Source organism: Rhineura floridana, chromosome 4, assembly GCF_030035675.1.
Source record: "Rhineura floridana isolate rRhiFlo1 chromosome 4, rRhiFlo1.hap2, whole genome shotgun sequence".
NCBI classification, from domain to species: domain Eukaryota; kingdom Metazoa; phylum Chordata; class Lepidosauria; order Squamata; family Rhineuridae; genus Rhineura; species Rhineura floridana.
Genome location: NC_084483.1, coordinates 163,140,365 through 163,155,464, shown reverse-complemented (window position 1 = coordinate 163,155,464; position 15,100 = coordinate 163,140,365). Strand labels below are relative to the sequence as shown.

The 15,100-nt window shown below is 41.7% G+C and overlaps 1 protein-coding gene across 6 annotated transcripts in view; it reads right to left on the bottom strand.

Annotated features, from left to right (window-relative positions):
- The window catches only part of CDC42BPA (CDC42 binding protein kinase alpha), a 320,075-nt gene that overhangs the window by 44,547 nt on the left and 260,428 nt on the right, over positions 1-15,100 (bottom strand). For all 6 annotated transcript variants that reach the window (XM_061625008.1, XM_061625007.1, XM_061625002.1 and 3 more), the window contains 6 exons: positions 14,742-14,861; positions 11,916-11,996; positions 9,426-9,531; positions 8,954-9,090; positions 2,663-2,802; positions 675-756 (listed from right to left, as the gene is read on the bottom strand). In XM_061625008.1, the coding sequence (XP_061480992.1) occupies positions 675-756; positions 2,663-2,802; positions 8,954-9,090; positions 9,426-9,531; positions 11,916-11,996; positions 14,742-14,861 (666 nt within the window). The remainder of the gene's footprint in view (positions 1-674; positions 757-2,662; positions 2,803-8,953; positions 9,091-9,425; positions 9,532-11,915; positions 11,997-14,741; positions 14,862-15,100) is intronic.

The following is a 15,100-nucleotide window of genomic DNA, read 5'->3' as shown; positions in this document are numbered from 1 at the left end:
TATGAAGGAACCGCCTCGTAGAAAAAAGCCGCGGCAGTAAACGAGAAGGCGGCAATCCAACAAACAAAGGGGACTGAAGAAAAAGGAAGCCGCAGCAGCGGGCTCCTGGGGCAGGCGGCAAGCTGCGAAGGCACGAAAAAAGCGGCGGAGTAGACCAGGAAGCTGCAGCCGCAAGCTCCTGGTATAAGACAGCGTCCGCCGTCTAAGAAAGAGGGAACCGCAGCCGCGGTCCCTCTAAGGCACTGTTAGGCCAAGCATTGGGGAAAAAACACGGGCCAGGGAGAACCCCCAAAGTAATTCCCCAGGAATAATAAGACAAAACAGTTTGAGACAAGACAGAGGGAAGGGAATAAAGTGGAATACACACACAAAACCTCCACACACTGTCACACCAATGCACAAAAACTTATCTAAACGCTAGCTATATATCCAACTTGCATGGACGAAGGCAAGAATGAACTGGTGGGAGGGGCCTAACGCCCCTAGTCTCGACTTCAAAAAACATTCTTGCCTTCGGACGATAGGTGGAGCTATAACCCGCTTGATGGCAGTCCTCCTATGGAAAATGGAGTTATTTTTAACAATAAAGGAAATGGAAACAAAAATTTAAAAGACACTATTAGCTCATTTCTACTTAGAAACAACATGCTTCAACCTTAACATATATTACTTACTCTAAAGATACAAGGAATATCTTTTCTATTTGCATGGATGACATCAGAAGCCAAGACAGAACTCACTGAGAATTCTTCATCCCTTTTCATAAAAACACAAATGTTGTTTATCAGCAAATCAAACTGTGCCTCTTTTAAAAATTCTGAACAGTATGTATTTAAATTATAGAGGAAGTCCATATCAACACAAAACAGTTTTTATTTAAAAATATTTTCAGTTTGGCAGGAGCATACAAGTTTCATATACTTGTACCTAATTGTTCACTATAGAAAATCTTTTTTTTTTCTGTCTGAGTAGCCAATTGGCTAAAATACAAGAGTTGAATCCAGCCAGTTTCCCACCAAATAAAGTATCAGCTTCCCCCAAATATAGCAATCCAAAACTTATTCCAAGGCAAATAGATGATTCACATCAAATTGTAACATAGGTTTTAGGTAAATAAATACTGCCATATTAATAGCCATATCCAGCAAAACACAGATTGATCATTATTGATCATTAAATTGATCATTGCCATCCAATCAGTCAAAAGTCAATTATTATGACAATACCTGTCTCCATACAGAGAATAAATATTCACAAATACAGCCTGTAATTGTTACACGCTTACCTCAAAATTGGTTACAGTGGATCAATGGGACTTACACCCTAGTAGAAGTGTTCTTGCTAGCCATATTCAGATAGATAGATAGATAGATAGATAGATAGATAGATAGATAGATAGATAGATAGATAGATAGACAGACAGACAGACAGACAGACAGACAGACACAGACAGACAGACAGGTAGATGGACAGATCCATTTGATCATAGTCCACCATGACTAGAGTGCTTGAATGATATTCCCATGATTTTCTCTCTATGCATGGAGTAGGAGACAGAGCAAACTCCCACCAGGCATACCTGTTCCACATCCAGGATTGCCAGATATTTTCATATGAGCATAAGGTTTGTATTAGGCTTATGCACATAAAATCAAACATGGATAAGCTGTATTGTGGAGGATTGCAGGTGGAATAACAATCACCAGGTTTAGGTCTACGTTCAAGTTTACATGCATAGACCCTATACCAACATTATGCTCATTCATGACTGTCCAGTGGGCCAAAGGGACATGATTTTGCTCCCTCACTGTATGTAGGGAAAAGATCAACCAAACTAGTCTATTCTGAATTAGACTAAGTGCAAATCAATCAAATTCAGAGGAAATGATGACTCTCAACCTAAAGTAGCAGTTTTTATAATTTTTAATATTTTATTTTAAAAAATCTTAATCTTCTTCACAGCAGATAGCAACTTCAGCTACCATCTCTGAACAGTATTAACTACAATGCCAAAGCCAGTTTTGTACACTATAGGACAAGCAATGCTGATCCTCTTCTAATTACAGTTTATCCAAAATACGTAGCTTTGGCGGAAGTGTATTTATTGCTAGAACATTTGTTGACTGCCCAATAAATAAAGTCCTTGGTTGAACACCAAGTTCAACCAATAGCCAGTTAAAACATTAAAATGCCAATGAATTCAATTTCCTGTCTAAAAAGCCCCACAAAAAGCATTTAAAATGCAGCGTAAATAATATGTTCCAATGGCAAAAGACAGTTCTAAAACACCTGGGGGAATAAAAAGGTCTTTACCTGGTGCTGAAGGTATCTTAATGTAGGCATCAGGTAAGTCTCATTGGGGAGGACATAATCAGGCCCCTACAACTAAAAAGCCCCTCTTATTCTTAACCACCCACCTCACCTCTTTAGGTGAGGGAACCTAGGGAATGGCCTCTGATGAAGATTAAGTTTCAGTCATATAGGAGAGGAGGTGGTAATCTTTCAGGTAACCTGACCCCAAGTCATTTACATGGAAAATGACCACCAAGTATTTTATTTCTCAGACATGTAAACTTCCATAGAGATAATTCACACTCTGGAGAATTCAAATGGGAAGCACCTGCAGTATCTCACGTTAAAAACATTATATGGCACTTCCTACCTCATATCGAGAACCTGACTCACTACCACACTGGGCTGGGATGCTTTTCCTTCTGCTATATCATAAAGGAAGAGCTTGAAGTCACAGACAACAGCCAGTGCTCTTTGCCAGCCTTTTTTCACTCCAGCTGGTTTAGGGACCTGTAAAAAAAATAATTGCACAGATATTCAAATGTAAAGAAATATAGTATTGATTGATTGATTGATTGATTCTATTTATATACCGCCCCATAGCTGAAGCTCTCTGGGCGGTTTACAATAACGGATTTACAATAAGTATGAAGGATTTTAGTTCATCCCATTAATTTGTCCTTAGAAACGCCATGTGTACTCTCAGCATTTAACCAAACAGGCTTTCTTCAAGAAACTCTACGAGGATGTTGAGAGTTCTTTGTTAGAGATCCCTTGCCTTTTCTCATATCTGCAGCTTTCACAGTTCCTTTGGGAAACATGATGGCAGTCAAACCAGTATAAATTTATAGTGTGCATCTTTTTGTATACTGAAACATTTGAGGAAACCTCCATGTTCACTTGCAGCAGGGCAGGGCTGTTTGGAAATTGTCTTCAAGCCCAAGAGCTCTTCCTGGTATGATCATGTGACAGCACAACTTTGTGTAATCATACCAGGAAAAGATCCTGGGCTAGAACACAATTTGCACTGAGCCCAGTGCTTCCATGTGGTGAGGGGCTTTTCTAAAACTTTTCAGTGTAAACAATGATGGACCAGACTCCTCAGCCACCTTGTCAATGCAAGGAAAACACAATCCCTGCCCCTGTCCTATGAACTTCTTTTTTGCAAGGTTCCCTCAATCCCTGTGAAAGGGACAGCAAAAAAGAAATGTTAGCATACCCTGATATTAGCTGATGTCACTTAGAAAACACAAATTCTTTGAATATGTAAGCAAAAGTAGTAAACCAATGGCCAATATGTTGAAGAAAAACTAAGGAGAGAATTTTACTACTTTGATACAGAAGAGGACAGGAGAATGATAGAATGGCACGACATTAGCAATCTATTTATTCAATATTACAGTGTTATGTAAATCCCAGGTACCAAATGTATACCACAACTTTTTGAGAAGGTTAAATGCCCAAATTTAATTGCAGAAGACAGAGAATTTATGGATCAAGAAATAAAAAAGATGGAAGTGCAACAGGCAATTAAAAATAGTTAAGGACCGGATGGATTCATAACAGAATTAGTGCTGTCTCAAACCCCATCTTTGCGTCTCCCCGACCCCCCCCCCAGCTCCCTGCAAAAGAGGCATTTTCATCCCAAGGACTGCCCATCACCAGTGGGCATGACCAAAGGGGCCAACACAGAGTTCCTCGTGTGTGCACGCACACACATAGCACACAGGCACGCAGGCATACACACACAGTGGGCAGGCAGGCAAACACAAACACACATACTCACGCAGCCCTCCCTGCTGTTCTCATAATCAGTAGAGAAATGAGAGGTATTTTCCTCCCCATTGCAGAACAGGGCTGGGAGGACAGGATCCTTTCTTTCCAGTCCAGCACTGTGATGGGGAAGGAAAATAGCAGAGGGGCATTTCTAGAAGATCTTGGGACTTAGGAAACAGAAAGTAGTGTGTCCTATTTCCTAAGCACTAAGATCTTCTTCAGGCAGGCTTTTGGGGTGGGTTAGGTTTTTACTGTTATGGTTTTAAATTTTAACATTTTAATGTACCATATATTCCGGCGTATAAGACGACTTTTTAACCCCGGAAAATCTTCTCCAAAGTCGGGGGTCGTCTTATACGCCGGGTGCTGAAAAATAGCTGCCGAGCCAGAGGCCAGGCCGGGATGACACGGGCGGGAGGACGGACGGCGGGGCTCAATCAGAGGGGCCGGGGGGAGGGTCAGCGAGTGGCGTGGAACATTTCCGAGACACAACAAAGCTGCAGTAGCGGCTAATGGTCACGGCTTAGAGGGGAAGGGGCGCCTCCATCCCCTCCCTGCATATACCCGAAGGCTGCCCCGAGGGAGCCCGGCCGCTTGGCTCCCTACTGCCCCCGGCTTGCCGAGCGGCAGGGAAGAAGTGGCTGGAGCTCCTTGTTCGGGCCGCCGCCGAGCGAGCGCAGCTGCGTCAGGCCCGGCATGCGGGGGCTGGAGCTCGGGGGCGGGCGAGATGGCTGGAGGTCGCTGCTGGATCCAAGGAAGCCCTTCTGCGCCCAAGTCTGCTTGGCCCCGGGGAGGAGGGCAGGTGCTGGGCGAAGGGCGTGATCCAGCGGCCGCAGGGAGGGCCCGACTTAGGGTCCCTGGTGAGCCTCCTGGCAAAGCGGCAGGGGGTATTGGAGCCCCGATCTCCTGGGTCCTCTCGACGGGGCTATGCGGAGGGCAGGCGGCGGAGGCGCTGCGTTTCAGGCGCCATTGCAGCGCCGCCGCCGCGTGGGAAGCCGCAGAAGAGACCCTCCCTCATCCCTTCCCCCCCCCGCAAAAAAAATCAATTAAACCGGGCGCCGGAGAAAGAAAGGGGAATATATATATTATATATCCATTTGACTTCCTGCCAAACGTGAGTGTAAGGAACTAGAGCTCTCTCCTCCTTGCAACAAGTCTCTCTCTCCCCCCCCCCGCCACTTTCCTTCCTTCAGCGTCCCCCTCCTGTCCAATCCTTCCTTCTTCCAACGCCGTTTTGGGTTCAGGAAAAGATTAGCCAAAGCAGGCCAGTCCGGAGCAATTCTGCTTCCTCTGGTGAAACTGACTAGACTTGTTAATTTCAACGGGTCTGCGCCAGGCACGTTTCTTTTAAGCCATTTGGGGTCGGAGAGGGTGAGTGGGGGGTGACCTTCCTTTTCCCCTCCGTCCTTCCCCCTCCCCATCTTCTCTTTCTCTCCTTCATCGGGTGAGCAAAATATTAAGTTGGATCGGTCTCTTTTCTTTCCTTTAACGGGAAAATGCTTATGGGGGTTATCCAACAATTCAAGTTACTTTTAGAGTAGACTTGAGCCCATCGGTTTCAAATGGGGTGTGTGAATGTTTGTCTCTTCTGAGCCTGACTGGGGCGGCGCTCGTGACCCCGCTTACCTGGGAGTAAGCCCCGTGAAAGTCAAGAGGACTTACTTCCGAGTAGGCATGGCTGGGGTGACGCAGTCTCCCTGGAATTAGAGTTGGGAAATGTGTGATCGGCTGCGGGCTGGCCTCCAGGAAAGTTCTACTCCAGAGGAGACCCACTGAAACTAACGGAGCCCGGTCGTGCCTGTTGATTTCAGCAGGCCTACTTTGTGGCCAAGGTTGGGTCCAGTCCTGCTTTTGATTGCATGGAGCGCTTAGGCGTTTTTTCCCCAAGGAAATTCATGCTCGAAAGAGTTTGCGCCGCCCAGTTCCGCTGCATTGTTACTCTAAAGTAAGCCCCCCGGGGGCTTCTTCACTCCCAAGCAAAGCCCAGCGGGAATCGCCTTTATTCGGAAGTAAAGAAGCCCCCCCCCTCGCCTCCCAAGGTGAACTTTTCGCATCGACTCATCCCGTTAGCAGCCCAGCCCTCTGCGCGTTTACTCGGAGGTAAGGGGGATCCCCCGCCCCAGACGCTTAGGATTTTGCAGCCTACTTGGAAGGAAGCCCCGCTATGTTCAAGGGCGGTTACTTCCAAGTAAAGGTGTGTGGGATCGTGGCCGTGAAGCTCTGGGCAAGCTGCTATTAATAGCTAAACTTACTTTGAGGCCGGGTGTGTTCCTTGAGCTGTGCATTCCCCGCCCCCGACTACAGTAATTTTTATAAGGAGATTTGGGGGGGCAGTGTAAATTCACAGCCCCCCCCTTCCCCACGGATCTGATTCATTGCTGCAGAAACAACACTGGCGTTCATTTTCTTCTTGGAAAATTAGAGTAATGATCATTCCCTTCCCTCCTTTTTGATGCTGTTTCTCAGAAATCCTATTCTATAGAGGGTGGGGGCCCTTTCCAGGTCTTCTCCCCTCCCCTCAAATCTATAAGCCCCCCCTTTTGTTTTCTCTTCCTTTTAAAAAAATCTTTTAAAAATATATATGAAAAAGATTGTGGTTGGATAAAGTTTTTTTTTAACTTAGGGGTTTTTTGGGGGGAGAACCCCGACCTCCCCCCTTCTTCCCAGCTTGTGTTGTTTCTCTGGGATGGGGAAGCAGATTTTTGTTAAAGGCCTTTGGTGTTTTGAGAAATGGAAGAGTTCTTTGCAGCTGACTACAAATGTTTAGCCAAAAAAAGGGGGAGATAGGAGGTATTATGTATGCTTTTCTCCCTCCGCCCCCTGAATGTCCAACACTGTTGCTAGCTGGGGAGGGGTCATCTCTCTGGTTTTTGCTGGTGGTTGGGCCATTGTGGTTGGGACAATGTTCTGTTTGTTTAGCCCTGTTCAGCTAAGATTGTGGATGGTGTCCCCACCGCCCATCAGTGCCTGAAAGCCATGTTTGTGCATGATAGCTCTTTTTTATTATTATTTTTATTGGGAGATGCTTCTGCTTGCCTTCCCAAAATATGTTGCATCCCTGTGGAATATTTTAAGTCCACCTTCCCCCAAGTGTGCATTCTCCCTGGCTCAATTTCTTCTTTCCTTCCCCCTCTCTGTTAGATCCAGGAAGTGCCCGTCTCCTCTTGAGGCCTACACCAAATCTTTGCCACCCACTATAGATACATTTTTTTGCAAATTGAATGCACCGCAGCTCCCCGAAATAAGTTAGCAATTCTTATTCTGTCCCCTGTGTGTGTGTTTTGGGCTTGGTTATTTATTTTTGTCTTCCCCCCCCCTTGTTTGTGAAAAGAGAATTGTTGCAGCTAGGTCTGTCCAAGCTAACTTGATCGCTAAGACCTTGGAAGGCGGCAGGGGAAGCTGCATCTGTGTGTGTTTAAATGCAGGGCATGTGGGCAAAGTCATGGCAATTCTGTATGCTTTTTCTTAAGCTAAGCTGTTTGAATCTGCAGTGTGGTGGTTCTGTTAGAATCGGCCTGGAAATGGAAATGTTTGGGGCACAGCACCCTCTGCCAACCCAGGGCCCTCTAGATGTTTTGCACGACCACTCCCAGCCAGCACAGTTGGGAGTTGTAGTCTGAAACATCTGGTGGGCACCAGGGCAGGGGAGGCTGCGATGCAGGCTAAAAAGAAGCAATGGCAATCATAGGGACTAGTGTTTTGTGCAGTAGACTATTCCAAAGTTAAAAGGTGCCAGCACAGGCTGATGTCATAATCTCATTTTTAGGGTGCCAACTCATCCCTGGCACTTGTTTCGCTCTGTACCACCCTGTCCCCTAGCTAGGTTTTGTTTCTTTTTATGTGGCGCGGTGTAGCGGTTAGGATGTATGCCGAGTTTTATTTTATGCTAGTGGGGTATAGTGGTTAGAGAATTGGATTAAGACCTGGAAGGCTGGGGTTCAAATCCCCTGCTTTGTATACAACAACCAGCCAATCGCCAGTAAGGTACATCGCTTGCATGTCATAAGCAGGGGTAGTCTTATACGGCGACTATATCCCAAACTCTATATTTTAACTGGAAAAGTTGGGGGTCGTCTTATATGCCCAGTCGTCTTATACGCCGGAATATACGGTATTGTTTTTTATCTTGTACGTCGCCCAGAGTGGCTGGACAACCAGCCAGATGGGCGACTAATAAATTTAATAAATAAATAAAAAAATAGTATCATTCCAGAGGAAGAAGAGGTGCAGTTGCAAGCTAAGTCGAGGCAGAGGCACACAATTTTTGGTGGGCTGGCATTCCCTGTACAGCACCACAGCAGTAACATTGCAGTAGGGAACCTCAGCAGAGCAGTTTAAATTTTATTTTAACTGCCAAAATAATAGGGGTCTGAGCATGGGAAATCTCTTGGGAGAGGTCATCTGGCCATCCATTTTATGTGTGTGTCTATGATGTCTTTATTCAGTTCTTCTTTAAGTTTAAGTTGTATTTCCTTCACTTTCTTATCTTTTAAGTCCCCCCATTTTCTTATTTCCTCTAGATAACAATTTTCCCTTTATTTCTTTATTTACATACACAGAAATGCTGACAAATTGGCCTTTGATAAAAGCTTTACTAGCATTTCTAACTGATGTTTTAGAGACTTCGAGAATATTATTTAGTGTGCATTATAGTTATTCTGAAGTAATAATATACAATAAAAATGAGGGCAAGGTGGACTTCAGAACAGAATAGTTCTTTTCTTGTTACTTCTTATTCACACACTCAGAAAAATTATTATACAGAAAATGAAAAGCCAAGATGATGGACATTCTCAAAACACATAATTCAATGCTACATTATTGCTGTGTCTGGACAGCAAGAAACCCACCATCAAACTATAACATTCGGTTTTCCAATACTTACCCGGACGTGTCCTTCATAAGCAGTTCCTATGCCTTTCTGTGGATCAATCCCCAGAGGACCCTTTGTCTGTTCAGGTGGGATTGGACACACTGCTGGTGCCTTGTCTGCACAGGTCACGTGGCATGAAAATCCACACACTGGGAGAATACAAAATTCAGTCCAAATATGCATTTCTCGTTTTTACAATGCAGGGGTTAATCTAGTAACATATGAAAGTCATAAACAAATGTCCCATGTCAATCCAGTTAGTTACTTTTTCAAAATTTAAGGCAGTCAGGATCCAAAAAAAAAACCATGAAAAGCTCTGCAACTACAGATTATAAATCTGAGTCAGAATCAGCTCCAGGACTAAGCAAAAATAAGCATTTTTTAAAAAAGTCATTTGGACTATTCTTGTTACCAAAAACTTAGTTATCAACAGAATTGTACACTGAAGTGATAGTTTGTTTCTTATATCTTATGTCAATCTTACCTTCACAGGTACAACCCTGTCTTATTAAGCCAACCATCAAAGACGTGCACTGATTGCATTTGGTAGGGTTATTAAAGGATTTCACTACAAATTGATGGGCCTTAGGCTGTGAAAAAGATAGAAAAAAAGGTTTAGATGTCAAGTGCTTTGCTCACCAAAAATTACTCTTAAATAAAAATGCTACCTGTTAAATTAAAGGCCTGGTTTTGCTGTACTAATAAAAAAAATCAGGATGTGTGTGCGTTTGTGAGTGAGTGAGTGAGTGAGAGAGAGAGAGAGAGAGAGAGAGAGAGAGAGAGAGAGAGAGAGAGAGAGAGAGGGAGAGGGAGAGGGAGAGGGAGAGGGAGAGGGAGAGAGAGAGAGAGAGAGAGAGAAATTCTGGGCTGTTCCCATGTCTTAAAATAGCCAAGTCATTATTGATTACTGCTCAGAGAATAGAATCAGCAATCTAAAGAAAGCTGACCCTTGTCTCAGCAGTCACATCAGCTGAGACACTATCAGAAAGGGTCACTATCAAAGTTAAAATCATAAATGTATAGGACTATTAAACATATCTGCATTTAAAAGGAGAAAAACTCAAAACATATTATATAAAACCCTTGTTTGTATAAGCAGATGAATATACGGAAATGACACCGGTGAAACAGTTATCCTGTGTTTAAAGATTGTGGGGTTTTTTGTTGTTGTGAATTAATTTTTGTGAAGAGACAGACAGCTTTACAATCTCAGTGGCAAAAAATCTAAGGTAAGATTGCATAGAAACAAAACTGTACAAGTTCTGTTTCCCTTAGATGCCAGGACGATTTGGCAATGAACACATACCCTTTCCTCTCCACAGTAAAATGACTGTATTTGTGTCATGAACCAGATGATTCATAAATTGCCCAGAAAACTACTTAATCTCTTTCCTTTAGAGGAATTTTTCCCAGACCTACACTGGAAGCATAGAGTTTTTGTTTTTAATGGGAAAAGGGAAGAAGATGCCTGAAAAGCATTAGTCAGAACCCTGCCTGATCAGGCCAAAGGCTTATCTAGTCTAGCATCCTTTTTTCAACAATGCCAACCTGAGAAGCCCACAAGCAGGCCAAGAGCACAATAGGCACCTTGCTGATGTTTTTCTCCAGTTACTCGTATTCAGAATCATGCTGCCTATAATCAGGTAGGCAGTATACAGCTATTGTGACAAGTAATCATTAATGGCCTATCCTACATGAATTTGGATAATCCCCCTTTAAAGCATCCAAGTTGGTGGCCATTATCACATCTTCTCATAGCAAATTCCATAATTCAACTATATGCTGTGTGATGTACATTCTTTCATTCATCCATTCAGTTTCATTGAAACAAATCAATAGAATGTGTATGATTTCACACCAGAAATCTCTCATGAAGTAGATCTTAAAGATAAGACAACCTACATGAGATCTTATATTTAACAGTTTCCTTTCTAGTGTCTGCATCTTCTAGCTTAATATTTTAAAAGTCCCAGTTCTTCACATTATGAACATGAATAATGTTAAGCAACAAAATTCATCAAGGATTTTCAGTTAATTATTTTCCTAAGGTCAAGGAACAAATATCCTACAATGCACTTGTGACACTGCACTTACTGGCCAAGTATGTTTTTTCCTTCCAAGATTTCTGTTTGTCTTTCTCTCTCTCAACTTATGCCCTACCTTGTCATATCTTCCAGTCTAGAAAACACTGCCTAGTTCCCATCTTCCATAAGGGTTTTCTCAGAAAGACCAAACTTAAGGTCCAAACTATGTTATTTTATTCACGTTTTCAAAAAAGGGTGCACCAGCTGGTGACTTTTATACTGAAGGAGAACATACTCCTGATCCAGACTGGGCCCCCACACCAGTTTCTTGTGAGAACCACTGCCTCAGCTGCTATTTAATACACCATTAGAGGCAATGGCATTTGGGGAGAGTTCCTGGTAGGAAAGCAATGTGATATCCTGATCTGAATTGGGAGCACATTCCACATTGGGGGTTCATGTGGCTGCCTTTCCTTCAAAATTACAACGGTCAGCTTATGGATTTTTTTAAGAAGTGTCAACAATGTAAAATCTAGTTTGGTGCTTATTTGGTTTCCTACAAAGTAGCAGGCCTTGAAAATGTCTAATGAAGTAGTCACCATTTTCTTTAGTTCTGGATTTATATCCTGCCTTTCTGCCTGCCCTGCATCAGCTCACAAAGTCATAGTAATTAGGCAACAGATTTTGTGTTTTTCTTTGGCAGAAGAGGATAAGTAGACATTAGAGGAAAGAATGCAGGCGTGGAATATGTAGATTTGGGTATAGCCCAAGAAATCTGTACTGAGTCCTTTAAGGAAAGACATAGACTGGTCCAGAGTCAAAGAGGATTTGCTTCAAACTAAATGTGATGCTGACAGTTCAGGTGAGTGCAAGACACTCGCAATACTTTTAGGGAAGAGGCTGACTAAGATTGTATTGCAACATGTTGCCAGAATTGTTTTTGACAGTACCTTTGGCACAGAGAGGGCTGAACCAATATATGGTGATCTCATGGTTGGTGTGTGAACTGGATGCAGAGGATGATCTGAAACCTGAACATATATATATGTCGATAATTATTTAAGGTATCAAAATCACACCATTATAAGACTTTTGACAGAAATAAACTGTTTCTAAAAAGGGCACAAGAACTAAAGAAGGAAATTAAATAAATAATGCATTTACACTGGGTAACATGCTCAACATCTTGCTACCTAGCAAAATATTTAAGCATGTTTTAAGTTTTCCTTTACAACCTTTAACATAGCTGCACTGACAATTAACAGACAAATGCATTTTATTTAACTATATGTTCTACTGAATAAGCCCCATACGCTCAGTGATTCAGCAAAGAAAAACCACAAATGTGCAACTGTTGCCTTACAGCAACAGCAAAAATGTATAACCTTTCTTTCCTTTTACGTATGTAAATCAATAACATTATGACTGATTTAGGAGTTCTAGTATGCTAGGTTCCTAGAGTTGGGATAAATGTAACATTTTGCATCCATGAGCTACCTTTAGGAATTATTCTTTTGGATGCACTCCAGTAAAAATGTTTGATTTTATTAGAATATGCCATCTGTGATCCACGTGGCTTGTCTGAGGGCATGCTGTTAGATGGATTTTGGATTTATTTAAGGAAATGTTTCCCTGTAAATTGGAGTGTTGCTGATTAAAGCTGCAATCAAAAACACACTTACCTGGGAGTAAGTCCCATTGAACCCAATGGAGCTTACTTCTGAGTAGATATGTATTGGATTGCAGCCTAAGTGAAGTAGAATACCACTGCATTCACAGTGAATTTATAATGGTGTCAGAGAAGTACAGATAACTATAAAAAATAAGAACCAGTTACATTACAATACATCTACTTAAAGCATCTTGACACTGAAGCCTTTATAAGGGTGGGAAAGGAGTTTAACAAAATTTGACCAATGACAATGGCTATTAAAAAGAAAAAGATTATAATACCGTGTAGGAAAGATTACGTTTTCTGCAACATATTTCAACAAATGTGAAATAGCTGATGCACTAACATTTCTTATAAACTGCTTAGTCAATCAAAATTGAAAATGTATTTCGTTTTTAAAATAAAATAAAATAAAATAAATATAATGAAACATGATACATATGAACACTGTTGAAGTTTGTCTGACTGGCCAAATTAAAGAACAGTTTATGGGTCCATAAAGATATATATATATATATTATTACTGCTCTTCTATTTATAATGTGGTAGTTTGTAGTGTATGTTATCAAACCTAATACATGCAGTTTCAGAAAATGGCTGGAGGACTTGGAAAGTCTAATAGGCAATGACATCAGGAACTATAAAATAAGGCACAGCAACTGTCCAACCTAGAAGTGTAGATCTTAAGAAATAATTTATATTAAAATAATTGCCCTTAATATACACACTTCAAATAGTCATTACAGAATCAGTTTCTTTCTGAGAACATCCAGTCAGCTTTTGTCAAAAAGGACATTATGGCTGCATTTGTATTTGGGAGTAAGTTCCATTGAACACAAGAGATTTACTCCTGAGTAACCATGTGTACATTTGTAGTATAAAAATAGGGAAAAAAACTATGTTCCCTATTTCAGGGGTGGCTAACCTGCGGCCCTCCAGATGTCAGTGAATTCCCAGTTTCCATAAGGTCAAGCCATAACAACCAATGATGATGGGAGTTGTAGTCGAACAACATCTGCAGGCCACAGGTTAGCAACTCCTCATTTGAAAGATTTGGTGGGATTTGTAAGCCAAAAAAAACCCAAAAAAACAAGAAAGAAGGAATTTTTAATAGCTCTGAAATCAAGGGTACCTTTCAGCAGCACAGACTTTGTATCAACAATAACAGCTCAAGGAATTTCAACTAAAACAAAGGAAACCCTACTGGGAGGAAGGGTGGGATATAAACCTAATAAATAATAATAATAATAACAGTAACATATTCCAGGAATATAAGGCCAGTAAACAGCTACTTTGGGTCCTACCAGTTTCAAAAATAGTTTAAAACCCATCTCCATCCAACCATGCTATATTGCAAACTATTTTTGAAACTCCTACCAGTACAAAAATAGTTTGCCACACAGTATAGGATACTGCTTATTGTTTAAAAAGCCACCTTAGGGCTTTGGATCCTGGCTTCAGTGTAGCATTTGGTTGTAGGTTTCTATGACAATGATGTAATGGGTTGAGATGGGACCCAGAAGGAACACCCAAAGGAAAAGTTACAAAGATTATTTGACAAGGTTTAGCAACACAGAAAAAAATGGAAGCACCAGCAAATAGAGGCAAAATGAATGAAGCAGCACTTCATCCTGGATGCAGCTGACCACATCTGAAAGGAAGCAGCAGCAGCAGCAACAGCAGCAGCAGCAACAGCACTCCATCTTACCAGACCTAGCCAGTACCATTTTCCACCTGCTACTTGCTTTCTACTTAGGACATTAACACAGCTGCAAACCCAAGTTTGCCAGCAAGTGTGTATTTGACAGAGAGCTAGATCCCATCTCCGCTGCCTAATTATTGTGCTTCTACAATATACAAGTATCTGCTGCGTTCTCATTTTCAGGTATGTACTGTTTATTTTCTAACAAAACATAAAAAACCACCCCTACTGCATCTAAAAACAATGATATGTGAGTTGGCCCTTAGACACAGTTTTCAAGACTAATTCAAAACAAATGTTATACAGATATTCAGGGAAATTTGTAGCCTAATTCATGTTGAGCTTTTTTACAGTATGACATGGGACAGGCAATTCTTAAGCAAATGTTCTGAGAGAGAGTACCTCAATTGGTTCAATGTCACTAGCTGCGGAAGGGGACCTAGATCTTGAATGAAGGTGACACTTGATATCTTCATCCCGCGAAGGTGTATTAGATAATGTAAAATTTTCAACAGAATCAATCTAGAGAAACAACCAAGGAAAAGAATCAAGCAAAAGAAACAAAAAAGGGAGGGGAAGAAAATTAAGAAGCCACTTTTTATTATGCACTAATTTTTTCAAAAATGTAAAAATGCAAATAAGAGTGTTGTATTTTTTAAAAGAAATAAATAATAATTTGCCACTCAATTTGTAAACATTTGAGCTAGGTTACCTGCCTGCAATGGCAGCATAACATCAGTTTCACTGAAACTGTACTTGCG